At 38.2% G+C, this 19,905-nt stretch overlaps 1 protein-coding gene across 1 annotated transcript in view; it reads left to right on the top strand.

The window, feature by feature from the left end:
• Ndufs4 (NADH:ubiquinone oxidoreductase subunit S4) overlaps nucleotides 1-19,905 on the top strand; it is a 108,986-nt gene that overhangs the window by 14,008 nt on the left and 75,073 nt on the right. Inside the window, exon 2 of the mRNA XM_041663790.1 lies at nucleotides 19,461-19,539. Within this exon, the coding sequence (XP_041519724.1) occupies nucleotides 19,461-19,539 (79 nt within the window). The remainder of the gene's footprint in view (nucleotides 1-19,460; nucleotides 19,540-19,905) is intronic.

Below are 19,905 nucleotides of genomic sequence, written 5' to 3' on the forward strand. Positions count from 1 at the left end.
CTCATCTTCTGTGGAAACAAAAACTGAACCTCTTTTTCAAAGCAATATATCCTTAGACCCCAATTTTGAAATCAAGATACCTTTGTGTTGGTTTAGGTTAGCTGCTAGAGTTATAAGGGATGCAGGCTGTTAAATTTGAGGTCAGCCAGGCTCCATATCCATGTCCAAGACTGTATTGAACAAGCTAGCTAACTCACTTCCTCAAGTACTAAAACCATTTGAAGTGATTAGAAATGTCTTGCTATGCCATCTCTACTTAAATTTTAAAAGACAAATTATAAGGCTAAGGCCATAGTTCACTTGCAGGGGTTCTGGGTTTCATCCTCAGCAGCACTGCATAAAATTGGGTGCACACCTGTAATCCCGTGGAATGTGGTGTGTAAATGTAGGAGGGGGAAAAGGTAAATTAATGAAGAGTTTTAGGCAAAGAATGATATAATCCGGTATAATTGCTTGATTAGGTGGGAGGATGCTTTGGCAGAGATTAGAGACAGTTGGGTTTAAGGGATTGTTGTACGAGCCCATGTGGAAGGAATGAAGATAGAGCAGTGGATATGATCACACCTGTAGCTGGCAGGGGGGCGGGGTGGGGAACAAAGGAAAGTCAGTTGGCCATGTTTGTTTAAGCCAAGTCTGGAAAAGATACTTGTCTTGTAGGGGTTTCTTTCCTCTTGGTTGTCTTGCTTGTTACTAGAGGGAAAGAAAGGAGCGTTTGTTTCTCTATACCGGGCATTACATGCAATTACTTAACATGCTATTTAATTCTACAAGTAACTCTGTGAGCTATTATTAACCTTGTTTGTATAGAAATTGAAGTGCAGAGTTGGAAGTCATGTTTTCAAGATCTTACTGCTGTTTAGTGGCAGATCTAGAGCTCTAACATGGGTATGACGGACTAGCTGGAGTCACTGGATGATTGTTCTCCAGTTTGTTTCATGAACATAGGAAATTAATGGTATTTTAAAACATATATTCATTTTAATCATGTGATCATCAACTTTCGAAAAGTGGTTTGTTCAAAATGCAAGATTTTGCCTACCAACAGAACTTCATCTTTGATCTAAAGAGTAAATAAACAGCAGCTACTAGTTTTATCTTTGATGTTATATTGGTGTCCCAAAAGATAACATAATGTGTTCAAAAAGTATTTCTTATCATTTCAGCATATTGGCTGTGGTCTGTTTGTTGTAAATATATTTATGATGCAAATATGGTCTCCGTGGCTTTTATTGCAGAAATAAAGTTTTTTTTTTTTTTTTAAACCCATAGTTTCCCAGGGGAGGGGAAAGGAGCAGCAAGTAGGAATTCTTAAAGTTGCAGATAAATGCCTAGGCTTAGGTAGCTCTTAATTTAGCAGGTAAACTCCACAAGCTGTAACAGCAACTTTAAAGCTTTTGTGAAACAGTCATCTAATGGCTTTTGGTGTCTTTTGAGCTTGGAAGACTTAAGAACTTAAATTATGCTGCCCTTAAGACCAAAATGTAACTTGGTAAAATGTGACATCTTGATTCACTTGAAAATAGTAAACTCTCAAAATATCACACTGAACTTCAAACAGTCAGCATATCGCAGATACCATGCAACTTGAGTGCTCATGTGGCATTCCCTGGAGAAGTATTATCAACAGACAATTGCTTATCAAGCTATTGCTGTCAGGGTTTGTTACTATGCTTTGTGTCTCTTACGGGGCAGTTAGGAATTTCATTCTCTATGTCCTCATTTGTGGATACCTTTGATTACTATGACAGGAAAAAAAGCTGAGGAAAAGGAGCTTAAGTCACGTGTAGACTTAAACTTGTCCACTTTTGTCACTTTCTTTTACTTTCCCCTGGCTAACATCATCACATGCCCTAACTAATTTTGAAGATGGTAAGGCAGTAGTACAGCTCCGCAGATGCTTGGGAGAAATGTAATATTACTGTCCAGCCCTAATGAGTAAGCTTTTATGAGGAGTATACAGAAACATTCATTGTTGATTAGTATATTTTTGGTAAAAGGTGTTAAGTAGCTCTTAAGTAATCCTGTTTAGACCCAACTCCCAACTGCTAGAAATAGGTCTAGGGTGGTGTCCCTTCTAGGTAAGGGCTCTACCACTGAGCTGCACCCTCAGAGCTGAATGCTCGGTGGCTCGTGGAGTGTGTGGTTACCTCCATCGCTGTTCTAGTGTTCTTCATTTCCACTGGCATGAACTGGCAGTCCTGGAACTGCATGGCCTGGAAGCTCAGCCTAGTGATAGCCTTCAGCATACCCTTGCCATTCAGAGAGTTGTAAAGGAGATAACTGTTTTTCTGTTGAAATGAAATATGACTTTAATTGTAATCTTGTCCATTATGAACTTAAAGTAGTTAAACATGATGGCAATGAAAGACAAGGTTCCCGCATTCCTGCATGTTTGAAAGGGTCTTGCAAGGATTGATTTAAACACCACATCTCTCCAGTGGAATTTCTGTTGGTATGGTACAACACTATAACCAAAACAACTTTGAGAAGAAAGGATGTATTTCAGCTCACGACTCACAGGTTGATCACTGAGCAACCACTCAGTGGTTACACAGCCACTCAAGGCAGCAATCTGGAGGCAGGAATTGAGGAAGTACCCATAGAGTGCTGCTTATTGACTTGCTTCTCCTGTCTGTCAGCCTGCTTCTTTATATACATACCCCAGGTATGTATGCCTCCTGTCGGGGGTAGCAGCACCCACAGTGTGCTGGTCCTTTCCACATCAATCATTAATAAAGAAAACCTCTCACAGGCTTACCTATAGATCAGTCTTATGGAGGTATTTGTTTGTTGAGAGAGGTTTTCCTGGCTTTTCAGGAGCTTGCTATATAGATCAGGCTGGCCTTGAACTCACAGAGATTCTTCTGCTTCCATCTCCTTCAGCAAATCCTACCAACATGCTGATGGGCCACCACGAATGACCATTTTGTCAATTGAGGTTCCCTTCCCTCAAACAACCTTAGCTTGTGTCAAGTTAAAAACAACAATAAAACACTAACTAGCATACCATGAAAGGCTTTTGAGGTTCCAGTTGTGAGCCCTAGAATTGTGAAACTTGAAACTAAAAGCAAACCCTTGTGTAACAAGGAAAATTGATACCTGCAACAAATGTTTATTAGTTCAAATGAAATACTGGTGTGGGATGTCCTTCTGTGACATGGTCGACTATATCCACATAAAAACATGAGAGAGTTTGAAAAGGAATTCTACACACACACACACACACACACACACAAACTCCAGAGTTTAACACAGTTTCTTGCTCTGTTTGCTGGCAGCAAGCAGAGACGTGGCTCCTTTAAGAGGTTTCCAAACTCAGCTTTAGTGGCAAGAACTGTGTGGTTTCTTTAAGGGAAGGCTTCCTGATTTGTGCTAGTTACAGGAACAGCTCTGGCTACTTTGTGGGGTTGATGCCCACCACCCACTTCAGGTTTGGATGCTTATGTGCCCACTCGGAGTTGGGAGGAAAGTAGCTACTCCCTGCCTGGGCAGGTGGCAGGATCGAGTCTGCTCAGTGGTGTACACAGGCAGGAGAGCATGGCGGATTTCCGTTGCCATATATAGAGATATTTCCAGGCTGTACATTGCGCTGCATGACAGATTTAGCTTTTACTCAGATAAAAAGGGTTTATATGCCGCACCGTGCTTCCCAGGGTTGAGGTGGTGAGGATGGCTCTCACCAGGCAGTCTCAGAGGCAGTAAACATGCTTCCTCCATGTTAGACTGGGCAGAGCCAACAGGCAGGGCCTTGTTGGCCTTAGCCATGCCTGCTTAGCAAAAAAAAAAAAAAAAAAAAAAAAAAAAAAGAGAAAAAAGACACTTCTGATCAGATAAAAAAAAACCCTCTAAATGGATCATAGTGTTGGTTTATCATAGTAATAAGAGCGGCGGGGCTGCGTCCCCAGCACCCGGCTGCCTAGCTAGCTTATGCCCGAAATAACAACACACAAACTGTATTCATTTAATCACTGCTTGGCCCATTTCTAATCATCTGTGTAGCGCCCCTAGGTGTGCTTACCGGGAAGATTCTAGCCTATGTCCATCCTGGGTCGGAGCTTCATCGCGTGTGTCTGCCCGGGAGCGAGGCATGGCCTCTCTTCTGAGGCATCTGCTCCCAAGAGGAGAGCTGTGGAATCTGAGCTCACTTCCTCTTCCTCCCAGCGTTCTGTTCTGTTTACTCCTCCCACCTATCTTCTAACCAGTTTCTTTTTATTTAACCAATGACCTTCCTCCATCATTTCCCGTTTTTCGGTTTAAACAAACAAACAAAAGGCTTTAACTTTAACATAGCAAAATTACATATAACAAAACAGTTATCAAGTAAAAGTTACAATAATCTTTATCATAACTAAGGAAAACTATAACTATAACTAACTATTCTTAACTCCATCAAAGACTCGAGAAAGATACAATACTACCTAAGCAAACAAGAAAAAAGCAACTTTTAAAACTCTAGAAATGACAGAGACATCACGCTGCCTGGACAGTCACCCAAAGTTCCTCTGAACCGTTGGGGCATCCATCTTCAGCCTTCAGGCCCATGGTATCCAGCAGACATTTCCATAAAGCAGGAAAATTCAAAGTCAGTTCAGTCACTATCTGTTGTGTCCTGCAGAATGTCTCGCAGACTCTTTCATGAATCAGGAACCCTGAAAGATCATCTCACCTTAGGCAAGTTCAGTAGTCCTCTCTCTGCGGGTTCTCTGTGTCCAGTTTATGCAATAGTCCAGGCAAGAGCAGTTTCTTGCCCAAATGGCTATCAAACTCCATAAGGTGCCTCTTCGATGCCCATCTTCCTCTTGAAGTAGATTGGTACGGCCAGGAGCAGAGTGTCTCATTGTCATGAAAAGTCCTAAGTTATTAAAACATTTAAAATGCCATATCCTATAATCTTTGAAAGATATGAAAAATGCCTATCTAAAATATATCTATGTACATCTAGAAAATCTTAACTAACATGACTACAAACTTGACTATTATGATTATCTATTAACAATCTATATTTCTAATTATATATTACATTTTTAAATGAACTACACAATCACAGTTCCTTAATCAAGATCAGAAACACATATACATATAACAAAATTGACCTTAAATTTAAATCACTAAAACAAAATCCTTATCAATGTAAATTATTCATATCTCTATCATATCCTCCTTTAAATGTAAAAGAACTTTTATAAACCATATTTGGGAACGTGGGCGCAGTTTTTTCTCTCCAAACTGCTTCCTGCTGAATGGGGGCATCGTTAATTAGGTCTTTCATGGTATAACCTGTGTGCTAGTTTCATCTCAGTTGGCAGTTGAGCGAAGCAATTTTTTGAAGGCGTGCACAGGAACCATTCAGGAGGACGTGGTCTATCATACCACATTGGGATGGAAGCAATCCACAGACTCTCACCCTCTGTGAAAACAAAATAAGAAACTCCTTTCCAAAGTATCATATCCTTAGATCCAAATTCAAAATACCTATGTTGGATTAGTTCAGCAGCATTTATAAATAAATATCTTTTAGCAGCTGTTGCTCCTTCCTCAGCATTCAAATAATTCAAAGAGAGCATAATAGCATACAGTATCAAGATTCTCTGTGTATTTTCCATCTTTGTTCGTTTTATTTTAACCTCTATTTTGTTTATTTTTACTTTTAACTTTTTGCTTTTTGAGATAGGTTCTCTGTATCTTTGACCTGAAGTAACTCTGTAGACCAGGCTGTCCTTGAGCTCTCAGAGATCTGCCTGTCTCTGCCTCCCAGGCATTGTGATTAAAGGCATGTGCTACCACACCTTGAAGTCACAGAGGTCAATCTCCCTCTGCCCACCAAGTGTTGGGATTAAAGGTGTGTACCACACACAACAACTCTCTTCCTTATTTTTTTAGTTTGTTACTTTAAGAACTTTAAATTATAGTCTGCATATATTTTTTAACACACTTCAAACCATTTAAAATTTTCTTTGTCTTTGAATCTCTCTTTACTGTATATCTTTCTTTTTCTGACCACATGAGTCTTTAATTTACCAAGCAATCTCAGTAGGACTAAAGGCATGGCTTTGCCGGCTAGATGTAGCCCATTCCTTAGCTTTCCAGCCTCATGGCTGAGGTACTGGCTGTAGCCATGTTTATAGCCACAACTCTATGGCGTTTCAAGGTCCCTGCCAGCCAGCGAGCTACAACAGACAACACTCAAGTCCTCTCTCTGGAGCCGGCCCTCCTGCCTCAAACAGTCAGAGTTTGTCCTGGCAGGATGGCCCAGAAAGCTGGCATTTTTAAACGGTGCAGCTTTTTTCCTGCTATGGCTGAAAACCGAAAAGCATGCGTTCAGCTTTTCGTCAACACCATGTAAGTGTTTTGTGGCAGGACCTCTTAATGAGCTGCAGGGTTTTGCAGCTGAAGCTGAGTCAGGAAGCCTCTCTTAGATAAGAGCGCTTGCTTGCCTCTAGCAAGCAGAGTAGAACCGAGAAATTGCTGCTACCAAGAAACCAGGCACAATGCTTTCATTTTGTTCTAGAATTACTTCCCAAGCTGTCTCAGGATTTATGTGGAAGCAGTTGTCCACGTGGGCGCCATTTGTAGTAATAAGAGGAGCGGCGGGGCTGCCTCCCCAGCATCCCGGCCGCCTGCTTGGCTAGCTTATGCCCCGAAATAATTACACGGACACTGTATTCTTTTAAACACCGCTTGGCCTATTTCTATCTAGCCTCTTCTAGGCTAATTCTCGCACCTGGACTAGCCCATTTCTGATCATCTGTGTAGTGCCCCTAGGTGCGCTTACCGGGAAGATTCTAGCTTATGTCCATCCTGGGTCGGAGCTTCATCGCGTGTGTCTGCCCAGGAGCGAGGGGAGCATGGCCTCTCTCTGAGGCGTCTGCTCTTGAGAGGAGAGCTGTCGAGTCTGAGCTCACTTCCTCTTCCTCCCAGTGTTCTGTTCTGTTTACTCCTCCCACCTATCTTCTAACCAATGAGGGTCAAGCAGTTTCTTTTTATTTAACCAATGACCTTTCTCCCTCATTTGTGGGCTTGGGAGAGAGAAGAAAAAGAGTAGTTAGAGTTATAAAAAGAAGAACAAAATCTTTAAAGAGACAGAGTAAACTTGTAGAAAAAGTAAAGGAGTAAAGAAAAATAAACCTCAAAGATGGAAGATACACAGAGAGTCTAGATTATGTATATTATTGTGTTTTCTTTGAATTTTTTTGACTGCAGAAAGATATTTGATTCTACAGACTGCTAAGATAAACCAACATAAAGGTATCTTGACTTCAAAATTTGGGTCTAAGGATTTGTTGCTTTGGAAAAGAGGTTCAGTTTTTGTTTCCACAGAAGATGAGATGCTGTGGATTACTTCCAGGCTAATGTAGTTTGGTGGACCAAGACCCCCTGGAAAGTTGCTGTGAACACCCCCCAAAATACTTTGCCCAACAAAAAGCCAGAAGCAGTTTGGAGAGAACTACTCTCAAATTCCCAAATATTGTTTATAAATGTTTGTTTACATTTAAAGCTATAGGGATTAGTATTTCGTATTTATAGGGATCTTTGCTCATTGATACAGATTTAAGGTCAATTTTATTATATATATATTTCTGCTCTTGATTAAGGTATTGTGTTTGTTCAGCTCATTTACAAATGTAATATATAATTTAGAATTTTAGGTTAATAGATAGTCATCTATTATAGTCAAGCTTATAGTCATCTTAGCTAGGTTTTCTAGATATGTAGAGATATATTTTAGTTAGATGGGGATTCTTCAAATCTTTCAAATACCTTCAAAATATGGCATTTAAAATGTTTAAGAACTTAGGACTTTTCATAACAACGAGACACATCTGCTCCTGGCAACACCAATTACTTTAAGAGGATGATGGGCATCGAAGAGGCTCCTTATGGAGTTTGTTAGCCATTTGGGCAAGAAACTGCTTTTGCCTGAACTGTTTGACTGGATACTATGGAACAGTAGGTGGAAGACTGATGCCCGCAATGTTACTGAACAGCTTCAAGTGACTGTCCAGGCAGCAAGATGTCTCTGTCAATTCTAGAGTTTTAGAAGTTGCTTACAATGCATTTCTGTTAACTTAGGTAATATTATATCCTTTTTTTTGGGGGGGGGTCTTTGATGGAGTTGAAGTTATAGTTTTCCTTAGTTATGATAGGAGATAAAGTAGATATAAATATTCTCTCATTCTTTCCCTCTACCTCCTCTCTGCACTACCCACCCCCATCCACTCCTCTGTTTCTGTTCAGAAAGGGGCAGAAAGGGCCTATCAAGTTGAGGTAGGACTAAGCTCCTCCCCTTGTGATAAGGCTACCAAGTTTGAGGAATAAGTTCCCAAGAGCCAGCCAAAGTGTTAGGAACAGCCCCTGCTCCCCTGCTAGGAGTTTGGCTTTTAAAAACAGTGCCAATGAAATCCTAAAGTAGATCGAGAAATACTGAAGGGACTTTTAGAACATAGGACATGATTGGCAGAAAAGTATACTAGAATGTGAAGCTATGGAAGGGTTTCCCATGACTCACTGAGTAAAGCACTTGCCGTGCAAAACATGAGGACCTGAAATCAGATCCCCAGCACTCATGTACAGTCCATACCTTTTCACACATGTCTGTAATCCCAGGCTGAGGGATGGAGACAAGGAGATCCCGAGGCATTGTCCAGTCAGCTTAGTCTAACTGATAAGCTGCAAGATGCCAGTGAAGTGAAAGACCCTGTCTTTTTTTAAAAAATATTTATTTATTTATTTATTATGTTTACAATATTCTGTCTGTGTGTATTTATGAAGGCTAGAAGAGGGCACCAGACCTCACTACAGATGGTTGTGAACCACCATGTGATTGATGGGAATTGCACTCAGGCCCTTTGGCAGAGCAGGCAATGCTCTTAACCACTGAGCCATCTCTCCAGCCCTCTAGAGAGACCCTGTCTTAAAAAGTAAGGTGGAGAGCAACATATAATAACCTCTGTCTGGTTCCCACATATACACATAGGGCTAGTGCGTCTGCACACAAGTACACACCCTTTCCCACACAAATGAAAAGTAATGTGAAAGCCTATATTTACTGTCTAACTCCCCTGCAAAAATCACATTAGTTTACAGCATGCTCCTTCATATGGGGAAGCTGTGGATTTGGTTATTGAAGACAAGGTGTCTATGTGATTATTGTAACATCAAAGACTGTTCGAATTGCTAGCTCCTAAAAGGGACCTTTGCCTGACATTGAAAAAAAAAAGACAAAAAGAATTTACAAAGATAATTATCTTAAGGTAATTTACAGTAAAGTTTAAGTTTTAAAAACTTTTTCATAAAAGAACAAACTTTTTAGTACTTTAAGAGGAGAACTAAATAGTTACCTGTTTGTGCTTAGAGGCTAAAGAAAATTGCTTTCAATTTTATGGCAAAGGAAGTTCATGAAATTTTACTTAAGAGTCTTAAATACAAATCTGTTTATCATAGCATTTCAGACATGCTTTACCAAATTTATATCAGTTATGGTATCAACTTGTGGAGTTTGTTAAATGTTGTATCTGTCTTTGTTACCTTAAGCCTCTTTTTCCTATGTCTCCCTCTTTGCAAAAAAAAAATCTCTTGTGAAATCTTCCTTTCCCTATTTTTGAAGTGTGTTTAGAATATTTTAAGGTATAAGTACTTACCAATTTTTATGTGGCAATGAAAATAAATATATACAAATTGGTTAATTTTGTTTCTGTTTTGAATAAAATTTTTATGTTTAATAGTGAATCTTTTTTTATTTTGGTGCCTAAAAGTAAAATGGGTAACTTAAAATGTCCATTAGTTACTGATCTGCCTAGAGAAATCACTGACTCCCTAGGCCTACTTTCCCTTCTGTTTTGTCCCTTACAGTTTTTTTAAGTGTCTTGTAAGAATAATTGCTTTCACGTGTTTGTTTATAAATCTATTAAGTAAAGAAAGATTCAGCATTAACAACTATTTCTATGTGAAATGTGTGTTGAACACTGGTGCTAGCCCAAGGTCTAAAAAATAGTAAGGGTGGCAATTGGTGGGACATATGGTCAAAAAAGCATGACCATATTTTGTTACACAGACACTAGAAGTTTCTAAAATGTATAATTTTTTTCAAAAGTGTATAATTTTGGAAAATTTGCTACATAATGCAGCACAAATGAATAATTATTGTGAAGTTCAGCAGCTCAATCTGGACTTCTAAACTTTTGTGAGCTGAGTGGTTAATATATACAGACATAGTATTTCTACATGCATATGTGAAGAGACTTTCTCTAGGCAAAGTTACAAGTCTACAACTTTGGAAACCTCTAGTGAGCCTTTCTCTTTATGAGGATAAACTGTGGCTCAACAGTTCTTACAAGCTATACTTTTTCTTTTTGACAGGGTTTTAATTGTGTAGCTCCAGCTGGCTTTGAATGCACCATTCTCTTTCCTCAGCCTTCCAAGTACTGGGGCTTCAGAAATACATCACCGTGGCTGGTCTCTCAAATTTTCATTGTGATAAAATATTCACAAAGAAAATAAACTCTTCTGTTTGTTTCAAGTGTGAGTTAGCATCTTGTATGTTTATGTTATTGTGACAAAAGGCTACCACTGTCAACACTGTCCTCTAATGAACTATTCATAACCCCAGTGGAAACTCTGGCCCATTATGTGATGTTTCTTCTCAACCTTCCAGCCTCTGGCAGCCACTGTGAGCTTTGGTGCTTCTTGAAACATACATGTTTTCTTTGCAATTGCTTTGTCTCATTTCCCACAGTGGATTCAAGGTTCATCACTTTTGTAGTAAGTGCCAGAATCTGCTTCCTTGGGGCAAAGTTATGTTTCTTCACCACGTTGTGTCTATCCACTGACTTGTCAATAGATTCTGGAATTGTTTGCACCCTTCAACCATTTGTGATTAATGCTGTTACAGTTTTTGAGTGTGCAAGCATGTCTTCGAATTTCTGTTTTCAGTGTCTTTGGTGTATATTCTGAAATGAAGTTGTTGGATACTGCAGTAACTTCATTTGTACTCTTTTCCTTGGTGCTGCAGTGAATAAACTCCCCCACACCCTTTGCCAATTCTTGCTGCTTTCTGTTTGTTTTAGTAATAATAACTTCTATGATGAACACAAAGATTTTTTTTATTTTGTTTCATGTGTGTGTTTTGAATTTTGAGATATGGTCTCACTATTTAGCATATCTGTCTTGGTACTCAATATGTAGACCAAGTTGCTGCCTGCCTCTGCCCCTTGAAGGCTGGATTAAAGGGGTGCACCTCCAGACCCAGCCTAGACTGTTGTATCTTAAACGTGTTTTGTTTTGTTTACTTTTGTTTTCTTGAATATTTTTGCATGTTTTTGTATAGACATTGAGCTTGTAGCTCAGATACATAATTGTTCTTGTGTTAGCTTTGTAAGAAACTGCCACATATGCCTCCAAAGTGGTTGTACCATTTTGTAGTTCAGTGATGAATGAGACTTCCTGATCTTCTCAACCTTGCCAGTATTTAGTGTGATCTGTGTTTTGAAATTTAGCTGTTTTTTGTTTTGTTTTATATTGTTTTGTTGAGACAGAGTCTCTACATAGCCCTGGCTGGCTTGGAACTCACTATGTAGTTATTCTAGATCTGCAGTTCCATTTTTTCTCCACTATTGTTTGAATTTTAACTTGTGATTGCCAATTGACATATGATGTGGACCACCTTTTCATATGTGCTGAATTATTATGTGGTTGTTATTGTTTGAAACTATAGGATCCTACTGTGTAGTCCTGGTTGGTCTGCAACTGGGTATGCAAATCATGCTGGCTTGAAGTCATTGCAGTCTTCCTGCCTCTGCCTCCCGAGGTCTGGGGATTAGAACATGAATCATCCTGCCTCATTGTGTGTCTGCTTTGATGAGATGTCTGATAACATCTTTTGCCTACTTCTTTTTTTTTTTTTTTTTTTTGATTTTTGAGACAGGGTTTCTCTGTGGTTTTGGAGCCTGTCCTGGAACTAGCTCTTGTAGAGCAGGCCGGTCTCGAACTCACGGAGAGCTGCCTGCCTCTGCCTCCCAAGTACTGGGATTAAAGGTGTGCACCACCACTGCCCGGCTCTTGCCTACTTCTTTTTATTTTATTTATTTATTTATTTTTTTGGTTTTTCGAGACAGGGTTTCTCTGTGGTTTTGGAGCCTGTCCTGGAACTAGCTCTTGTAGACCAGGCTGGTCTCGAACTCACGGAGATCCGCCTGCCTCTGCCTCCCAAGTGCTGGGATTAAAGGCGTGCGCCACCACCGCCCGGCTTCTTGCCTACTTCTTAACTGGGTTGTTTTCTTAGTGAAATTTTTGAGATGGTTGTGTATGATGGGTGCATTTTTTTTATTGAGGTAGATGTTTTGCAAATACAGTCTCTTAGTTTGTAGCTTTTCTTTTGATTTTTTAAAAGACAGTGATTTTTATATTACAGTAGTTTTCATTTTAATAAAATACAATTGACCCATTTTTGTTTGTCATGAATCATAGTTTTGGTAGCTACAAACTCAGTACCTACCGTAAGAACACCTAATTTTTTTTGCTTCTTAATATTAGTCCTTTGGTCTATTTCAGAAAATTTTGGTGAAAGGTTTAAGGTCAGTGTATGGAGCATAGGAAGAAGGCTCAGTGGGTACAGTACTTGCTGCACAGGTACAAAGGCCCAAGTTCACATTCCCAGACCTCATATGATAAAGGTCAGAAGTGACGTCATGAGCCTCTAACTGTGGTGCTGGGGAGGTGCAGACAGGAAGATCCCCAGAGATGGGCCTGCTTGCTATCTAGCTGATTTGTGAACTTCAGGTTCAGTGAGCTACCTGCTACCTTTCTCAGATAATGGAGTGGAGAATGATAGAAGGGGAAGCCCAGTGCCAACCTTTGGCTGCCACGTGCCCACACAGACATGACAGACTGACAGATGCAGTATTAAAGTTACTGTATAGATTTTTTTCCCCATCTTATTGCATTACCTTTTCTCCTTTTCCAAAAGTCAGTTGATTCTATATAAATAGTCTATTTCTGGGCTATTAGTTGTGTTATGTTGAGTCACTTATCTTTGTGTATTCATTGCCACATGCAGACGTGTTTTAAGTTCCACAATCAGTCTCCTGATTTTCTTAATTTTCTTTCAGCATTGTATTAGCAGTTTGGATCTTACGTCTTGAATATGAAAGTCTGGATTTGTTTACTAATGTCTTAAAAGTAACTTAGTAGGATTTTGATAGGGATTGTTACATCTTTAGAATAATTTGGAAAGAACTGATGTTTTAACAATATCATGGCCGGGCAGTGGTGGCGCATGCCTTTAATCCCAGCACTCGGAAGGCAGAGGCAGGCGGATCTTTGTGAGTTCGAGGCCAGCTTGCTCAACGAGAGCTAGTTCCAGGATAGGCTCCAAAGCTACAGAGAAACACTGTCTCAAAAAAACAAAAAAACCCAACCCCCCCCCAAGAAAAGCAATATCATGTATCTGCTTATGAATATAAAGCATATTGTATTTGTTATTTAGATATTTTAAGCATTCTTTCACTAGAGTTTTCTAATTTTGCTTATAAAGATCTTATACATAGTTAGAACTTCATCTAAATATTTACAATTTTATATCACTTAACTATGGGAAGAAATTCTGAGAATTGCATTGATGATTTATTCATTGGACAAACATCGTAGAATGTACTTTGGTAAACTGAGACACCTGTGTTGCTACTGGAGGTTGTGATTCTATGGAAACCTCATGATTTGTTGATGAAATGCTATTTTATAGTGTGACTATATTGTTGTATGACTTGTACAATTGTATTGTTTAGGGAATAATTTTATTTTTGTTGCTATATAAAAATTCATAAATTAATCGATCAACATATTCAATATTTGGATATGTTGTGTCATGCTTTGGCCAGATTAAACCCAACTATCTCTTCAAACGTTCACCTTTCCTTTATTGTAAAACCTTTGCCTGTGTGTGTGTGTGTGTGTGTGTGTGTGTGTGTGTGTGTGTGTACACTGTGTGTGCTTGGTGTCCCTGAGGGCAGAAGAGGATGTTAGATCCTCTCAAACTAAGTTATAGCCATGTGGGTGTTCAGAACCAAACCCGAGTACCCTGAAAGAACAGAAAGTGCTCTTAACTGCTGAACCATCCCTCCGCCCTTGCCCCCCTTTTTCTTCTTTCATGTCAGGTTTATATGGTTGTTTCCCCCCCCTGAAGTTTTCTGTGGTAGGTGCTTAGATTGTTGAATTTAGATCTTGTGATATCCTTTGTATTGTATTATTTTAGATCTTATCACAAGTTTTTCTTAAACATAGGAATAAGAAAAAAGACACCTATGAATAGATGATATTTACAATTTATTGATTTGACCAGCTGACAGTTTTTAGTAATAGGTACTCAGCGATAGAAATTACTGTAATAAATCTGAATTATAAGGTAGTTTTGATGAAAGGAGTACAACTGAAATATTTTCACTGTTATTTCCTTTGAACCTAAAGCACTTGCAGGATCTTAATTTTTTTCCTTTTATTCTATTCTGTATATTTTCCCAGAATATTAAAATGGTCTCTTGATAATTTTGAGACACACACAATTTTGAGACACACACAAAAGGTGAACAAATGAAGGCCAGAAGACAACTTGTAGGAATTGGTTTTCTCCGTCTACTATGTGGATTCCAGGAATTGAACATCTTTACCCATTGAGCCATTTTGCTGTACTCTTTAATCCTATTATCCTTAATTTGCTCATGAATAATTTATTATTGCTTTTTTCTAGAGAAAATTTGCTGAAGGCAATTTAAAATTGCTATGTTGATTTAAATTTCTATGTGAGAAAATTTAAGATCATTATTTGAGGGTAATTAACATATCAACACATTTCAGGTCCAAGATAATTACTGTGATATGGAGAACATAGATTAATACTTTGTCATTTCTATTAGAGTCTCAGTAATATTTTCCTATGGTTTAACATGGAGCTAAACACTTTCTGATTTAATGTGAATTTGGGTTAACTTAGTTTGTAAGAAGTTGGAAACAAACACAATGGGTTCTAATAAAAGTCTAAGGACTAATTCCTAGAGATTTGTGCAAGATTAGGAATTTTATTTTGTACACCGTGGATCACTTCTTGTCTTGAAATTACTAGCCTAGCTTTAATTTTATAAAGTGATATTTAGTTATTTGCAGAAATTTTTGGATAAGTACTGCTGATTCCTCACCAAAGGAGATAAGAGTGTGTCTGCTCTGTGCTGTGTGTCCTCTGATTGTTTAACTAAATGTTGAACAGAAATCGTGTTCTTGGATGAAGTGACACTAGACGTCAGTTCCTCTTCTTTACATGGACCGATCTTTATATCATGATCTCTGGGTTCCAAGAGTGACACACCCAAGAATTAATGTCCCAAGAAATAGAAAGAAGAAACTGCTAATCTCTCCAACCCTTTCCTGTAATACACATAGCTTCATTCTCCTCAACAGGTAGCTTAGAACTCACTGAGGAGGGACATGACCTCATGCTGCTGGTGTTAACAGGAGTGTCAAAGATATTTAGAGCCACATTTTTAACTATCACAACAGATGGGGGACGTTGACTAAATTATTTTTACTTGACAAGGTTAATTTTCTGCAAAGTGGGGTATTATTTGTACTTTGGGTCAAGAAGTTTACTCTTATTCAGATTTTGTTTTTGTACAAGTGAGCATCTAAAAGATTTGAAAAGTTTTATGTTGAAAACAAGCACAATGGGTTCTGATCAAAGGCCAGGTTTAATTCATTCTTTAAAGGTGCCTATAAGATTAGCAATTTTATACGCAGGACAAACAAATAAGTTCTGGTCTTGAAATTACTAGCTTAGTTTTAAAGTTTATAAAACTGTATTCAGCTTTTTTTTCCTGCTCACAAATCTGAAATTCAAGCAGATTTTGGCAGGGAAGTCTGTCTGCTCTATGTTAAATATGCTCTGTATGCTTTGAAACATTAAAATCAGTATTTATAAGCTGGGTGTTGGGACATGTGCCTGTATTCTCAACTACTTGAGACCTTGAGGCAGGAAGATCACTTGAGATCCTGCTTGGGCAAGTTGCTATGTCAAAACAATCAAGCACCCCAGTATTTAGAAAGTCTAAATGAAGAAAACCATGAACCACTGATGAAGGAAGTCAAGTAGATTCACAAATGTGCACTCATGGTGATATTAGAAAAGCATAAAACTCATGGTCCATCAAAGAAAAAAAAATGTGGAAGCTATACTTCATTGGTTTTGAGCTCAAGGCCAGCATAGTCTACATAGTGAGCTCCAGGCTAGCAAGAACTATACAGTGAAACCTTGTCTAACAAAGTAAAATAAGAAATTTGTATCCTATGAGGTAATACTCTAAAAAGAATGAAAAGACACTACAGCATGAAAGAAATATTTTCAATACACTCATCTTTGAAAGATCATTATCTACAATTCACAAAGAATTTGGAAGACAATAAGGCTTGATGACACAGGCCTGTAATCCCACCACTAAGGAGGCTGAGACAGGAGGATGGCAATTTTGAAGCCATCCTGGGTTATGTAGAAGGGGGTGGTGGAAAAGACACTTGTCACATGAAGGCTAGTGATCTCAGTACAGGTAGGAGATAGTCCACAAAGTTATTCTCTGACTTTCATATGCATGCCTTGGCCCATGTACCACCACCATACATGCACACACACTAATAATAAGTAAAAAAAAAAATTAAAAATAAACCATCTGGACTGTGAGCAAAGTGCTAATGACAGTGAGATAGCACTGTACACCTATTAGAATGACTGATAGCTAAAACAATAACCATAGTCAAATACTAACTAGAATAGGGGGGAAAAGCCTGACTTATTTTTAGTGGAAATGCAAGGTGGTCCAGCCACATTAGAAAGCAGTGGAAAATATGGAAGTTTATTAAAAAGTAGTATTATCATAAGATTAGCTGTTCTTTACACGGGTATTTTCCCAAATGAGCTGAAATCCTGTCTGGACAGAAGCTTCTACATAGGTGCCTTTTTTTTGCAAAATAACCCAAGTGGTCACCCATTAAGATATGAATAAGAAAACTTGAAGTTGTAACTGTAGATGTTTAAGGAAAATATTTCATGAGTATGTAGAGACTATTATTATATAGAGAATTCTTCAAACAAATTAGAAGTGTATGCATTGTACTTACTGGGATCACGTAGACTGTCATTATTAGAAGTGTTAGAGCAATCAGTCTTTTTAGAAACATAAAGAGTGACATCTGGAAACAGGAGAGCTAGGAAATTGTAAAGCCAGGGTTAGAAATAAGACCTCAATTCCCAGTTACATACACACACACAGACAGACTCACTCACTCACTCAATCACTCATACGCACTCTCTCCTTCTTTCTTCCTTCTTCTCTCTCTCTCTCTCTCTCTCTCTCTCTGTGAATTTACACCCACTCAAAAGTAAGTGAGTTGTATACTTTAATAATAATGGTAGCCAATAATTACAAACATAGCTGGCAGAGACTTATCCTTTGGGCTGAGAATTAATAATATTAATACTTTAGATATCTGGAACTATGATTGGTCCAATTACAAAAATGTAAGTGGTTAATTGATTCTCAATGCTGTCTTAGTTTTTGCTTTTAACAGTGTAGCACTCTTAGGATCACTGGTGTATAAAGATCTTTTTAAGATACCACTTTCATTTGTTGGGACATATATTCAGTAATGGGATGGCCACATCAAATGATAACCCAGTGTTTAATTTTTTTTTAAGATACCACCATGTTATTTTTGCACAGTCCTGTACCATCTTAGATTCCACAGAGATCCCAGTTTCTCTGTGTTCTTGTCCATGAGTATGGTCTGTTTGTTTATAACTATCCAAAAGGATATGAAGTAGCATGTTGTTGTATTTTGACTTGTATTTTCCTAATCCTTAGTAATCTTGAACATTTTCATTTACTTATTGGTCATTTATAAATAGATAAATACTAATGTGTTCATTCCTGCTTTTATTTTGTTTTATTTTTTTGCTGCTAAATCTTTGTAGACTTGGGAATTATTCAGTGTATTGGTCTTGCCCTTTTGGAAACTGAGTCTTTACTGTCTTGTAAATACATTCTCCTTGCTTGCTATCTAATATTATGTTATAGTACATTTGGTTTAAAAGATTATATTCTGTAGGTATATTCCTTAGGGTTAGGAGAAATGCTGCATTTCAAATCAGAGCCTTGAGCTTCCAAGGCAGATGCACTACCACTATGCTACACTCTTTCATGGGTATAATTATTATTGTTATGTTTATAATTGACTCTGGCTACTTAAATATTTGGAACCAGAGAACATTTTCTTCTCCTGCATATTTATTTATTTAGCATATAGCCTAGACAAATATATATTACATATCCTTTATGTAGGCAATTTTTATGAAATTAAATACATGGATGTATTATTTTAAATAAAAATTAGCATCCTGCTAGCCATGGTGATGCCCATCTTTAATTCTACCTCTCTAGAGGCAGAAGTGAGGAGATCTCTCAGTTTAATGGCAGTGTGGTCAACATAGCAAGTTCAAGACTAGCCAGGACTGCATAGTCTGAATGCATATCAAAAACAGAAAAGCCACGGAAAAAATAACCCTCCCAAACCCAGAAAAAGTTAGAATCTTTTGATCTCATTGCAATATAACACATCTTAAAAGTTTTCTCTTATAAAAAAAATTAAATTTTGGGCCTGGAGATGTAACTCAGCCTGTAGAATGTCTGCGGAAAGTGCAGAAACCCTGGATCAGTCCCCACTACTACAGAAACTGGCACGGTAGTATGGTAGTAAGAGTACCAGAAGCTCAAGGGCGGCTTTATCTACTGTAAAGTAGTTCAAGGCTAGCTAGAGTGTTTAAGACCTAAGTCAAAGGAAAAAGAAGTCATGAAAGGAATTGCTTTTGTGCCCTACTTCCAACCTAATATTTCTGTTTCAATATTCAGACTCTTTTCAGTTTTGTGAACAAGATAGTGGACTAGACTAACACTAGTTAAAGTAATCGTTCAAATACTTTCTGTTTAAATTGCTTCTAGATTGAGAGTGAAGAAGCTTGTTCCTATAACTGCGGACTCCCCTTCCCTGATGCCGTCATTTAGGAATCGGCATTCCAGAACAGTTGATAGTATTTTGCATCCTTTTGCCTTGTCTTGACAAACCAACACTGTACCCTCATAGAGAGCAGCAGTCCAGCTCTTGTCATTGGTGTGGCCTCTCTGTGAGAGTCTGCAGACTGACGGAAAGTGCCGCCTGTTGTGAACTGTCAAGTGAGAGTCTGCCAACAACTCAGCAGACACAACTAATTGGGGAGAGAAAGGGCTTTTGTGCCGTCTTCTCTTTCTTTCTTTCTTTCCTTTCATTTTGATTTTTAAGAAGACAGATACTGTTAAAGTAGCATGTTTATGTAAGTCTGTCTGCTTCTCTCTCTTCATGGCAAAGATCATTATTTAACTCCAAGTCTTGCACTGCAGGTTGTTGAGCACATCCACATGGAAGCTGGCACAGGATCAAACTCAAGACACACAGCTTATAACAGTTGATGAAAAATTGGTAAGGATTTCCTACAACATGTTGCTATGAGTCTGCCACTGGGATTGTTTTATACAATAAATTTTTCAGTATAGTGGTCTGAGTTCTGCTAGGAAAGTTATATACAGACCTTAAGATTTTCACAGTGAAATAAAAAGTTGAATACTATATTTAAGTACTAAGAAATTAAAGAAAGGTTTCTATTTTTGAAATGCTGATGAGCGGTAATTGGAAGCTTTATTGTGAAATAAATATATTGTTTTCTAAGTTACATTTCTATTTAAGTTTTATGATACTTACCATGCTCTCTAAATTAAATATTTTAGGTTTTTATAGAACCATGAGTTTTGTGATACTTACCAGTGTTCTCTAAATTAAATATTTTGG

The sequence above is a fragment of the Microtus oregoni genome, unplaced genomic scaffold (assembly GCF_018167655.1).
Source record: "Microtus oregoni isolate MIOR12 unplaced genomic scaffold, Mior012 000014F_ref0000157, whole genome shotgun sequence".
Lineage (NCBI taxonomy): Eukaryota > Metazoa > Chordata > Mammalia > Rodentia > Cricetidae > Microtus > Microtus oregoni.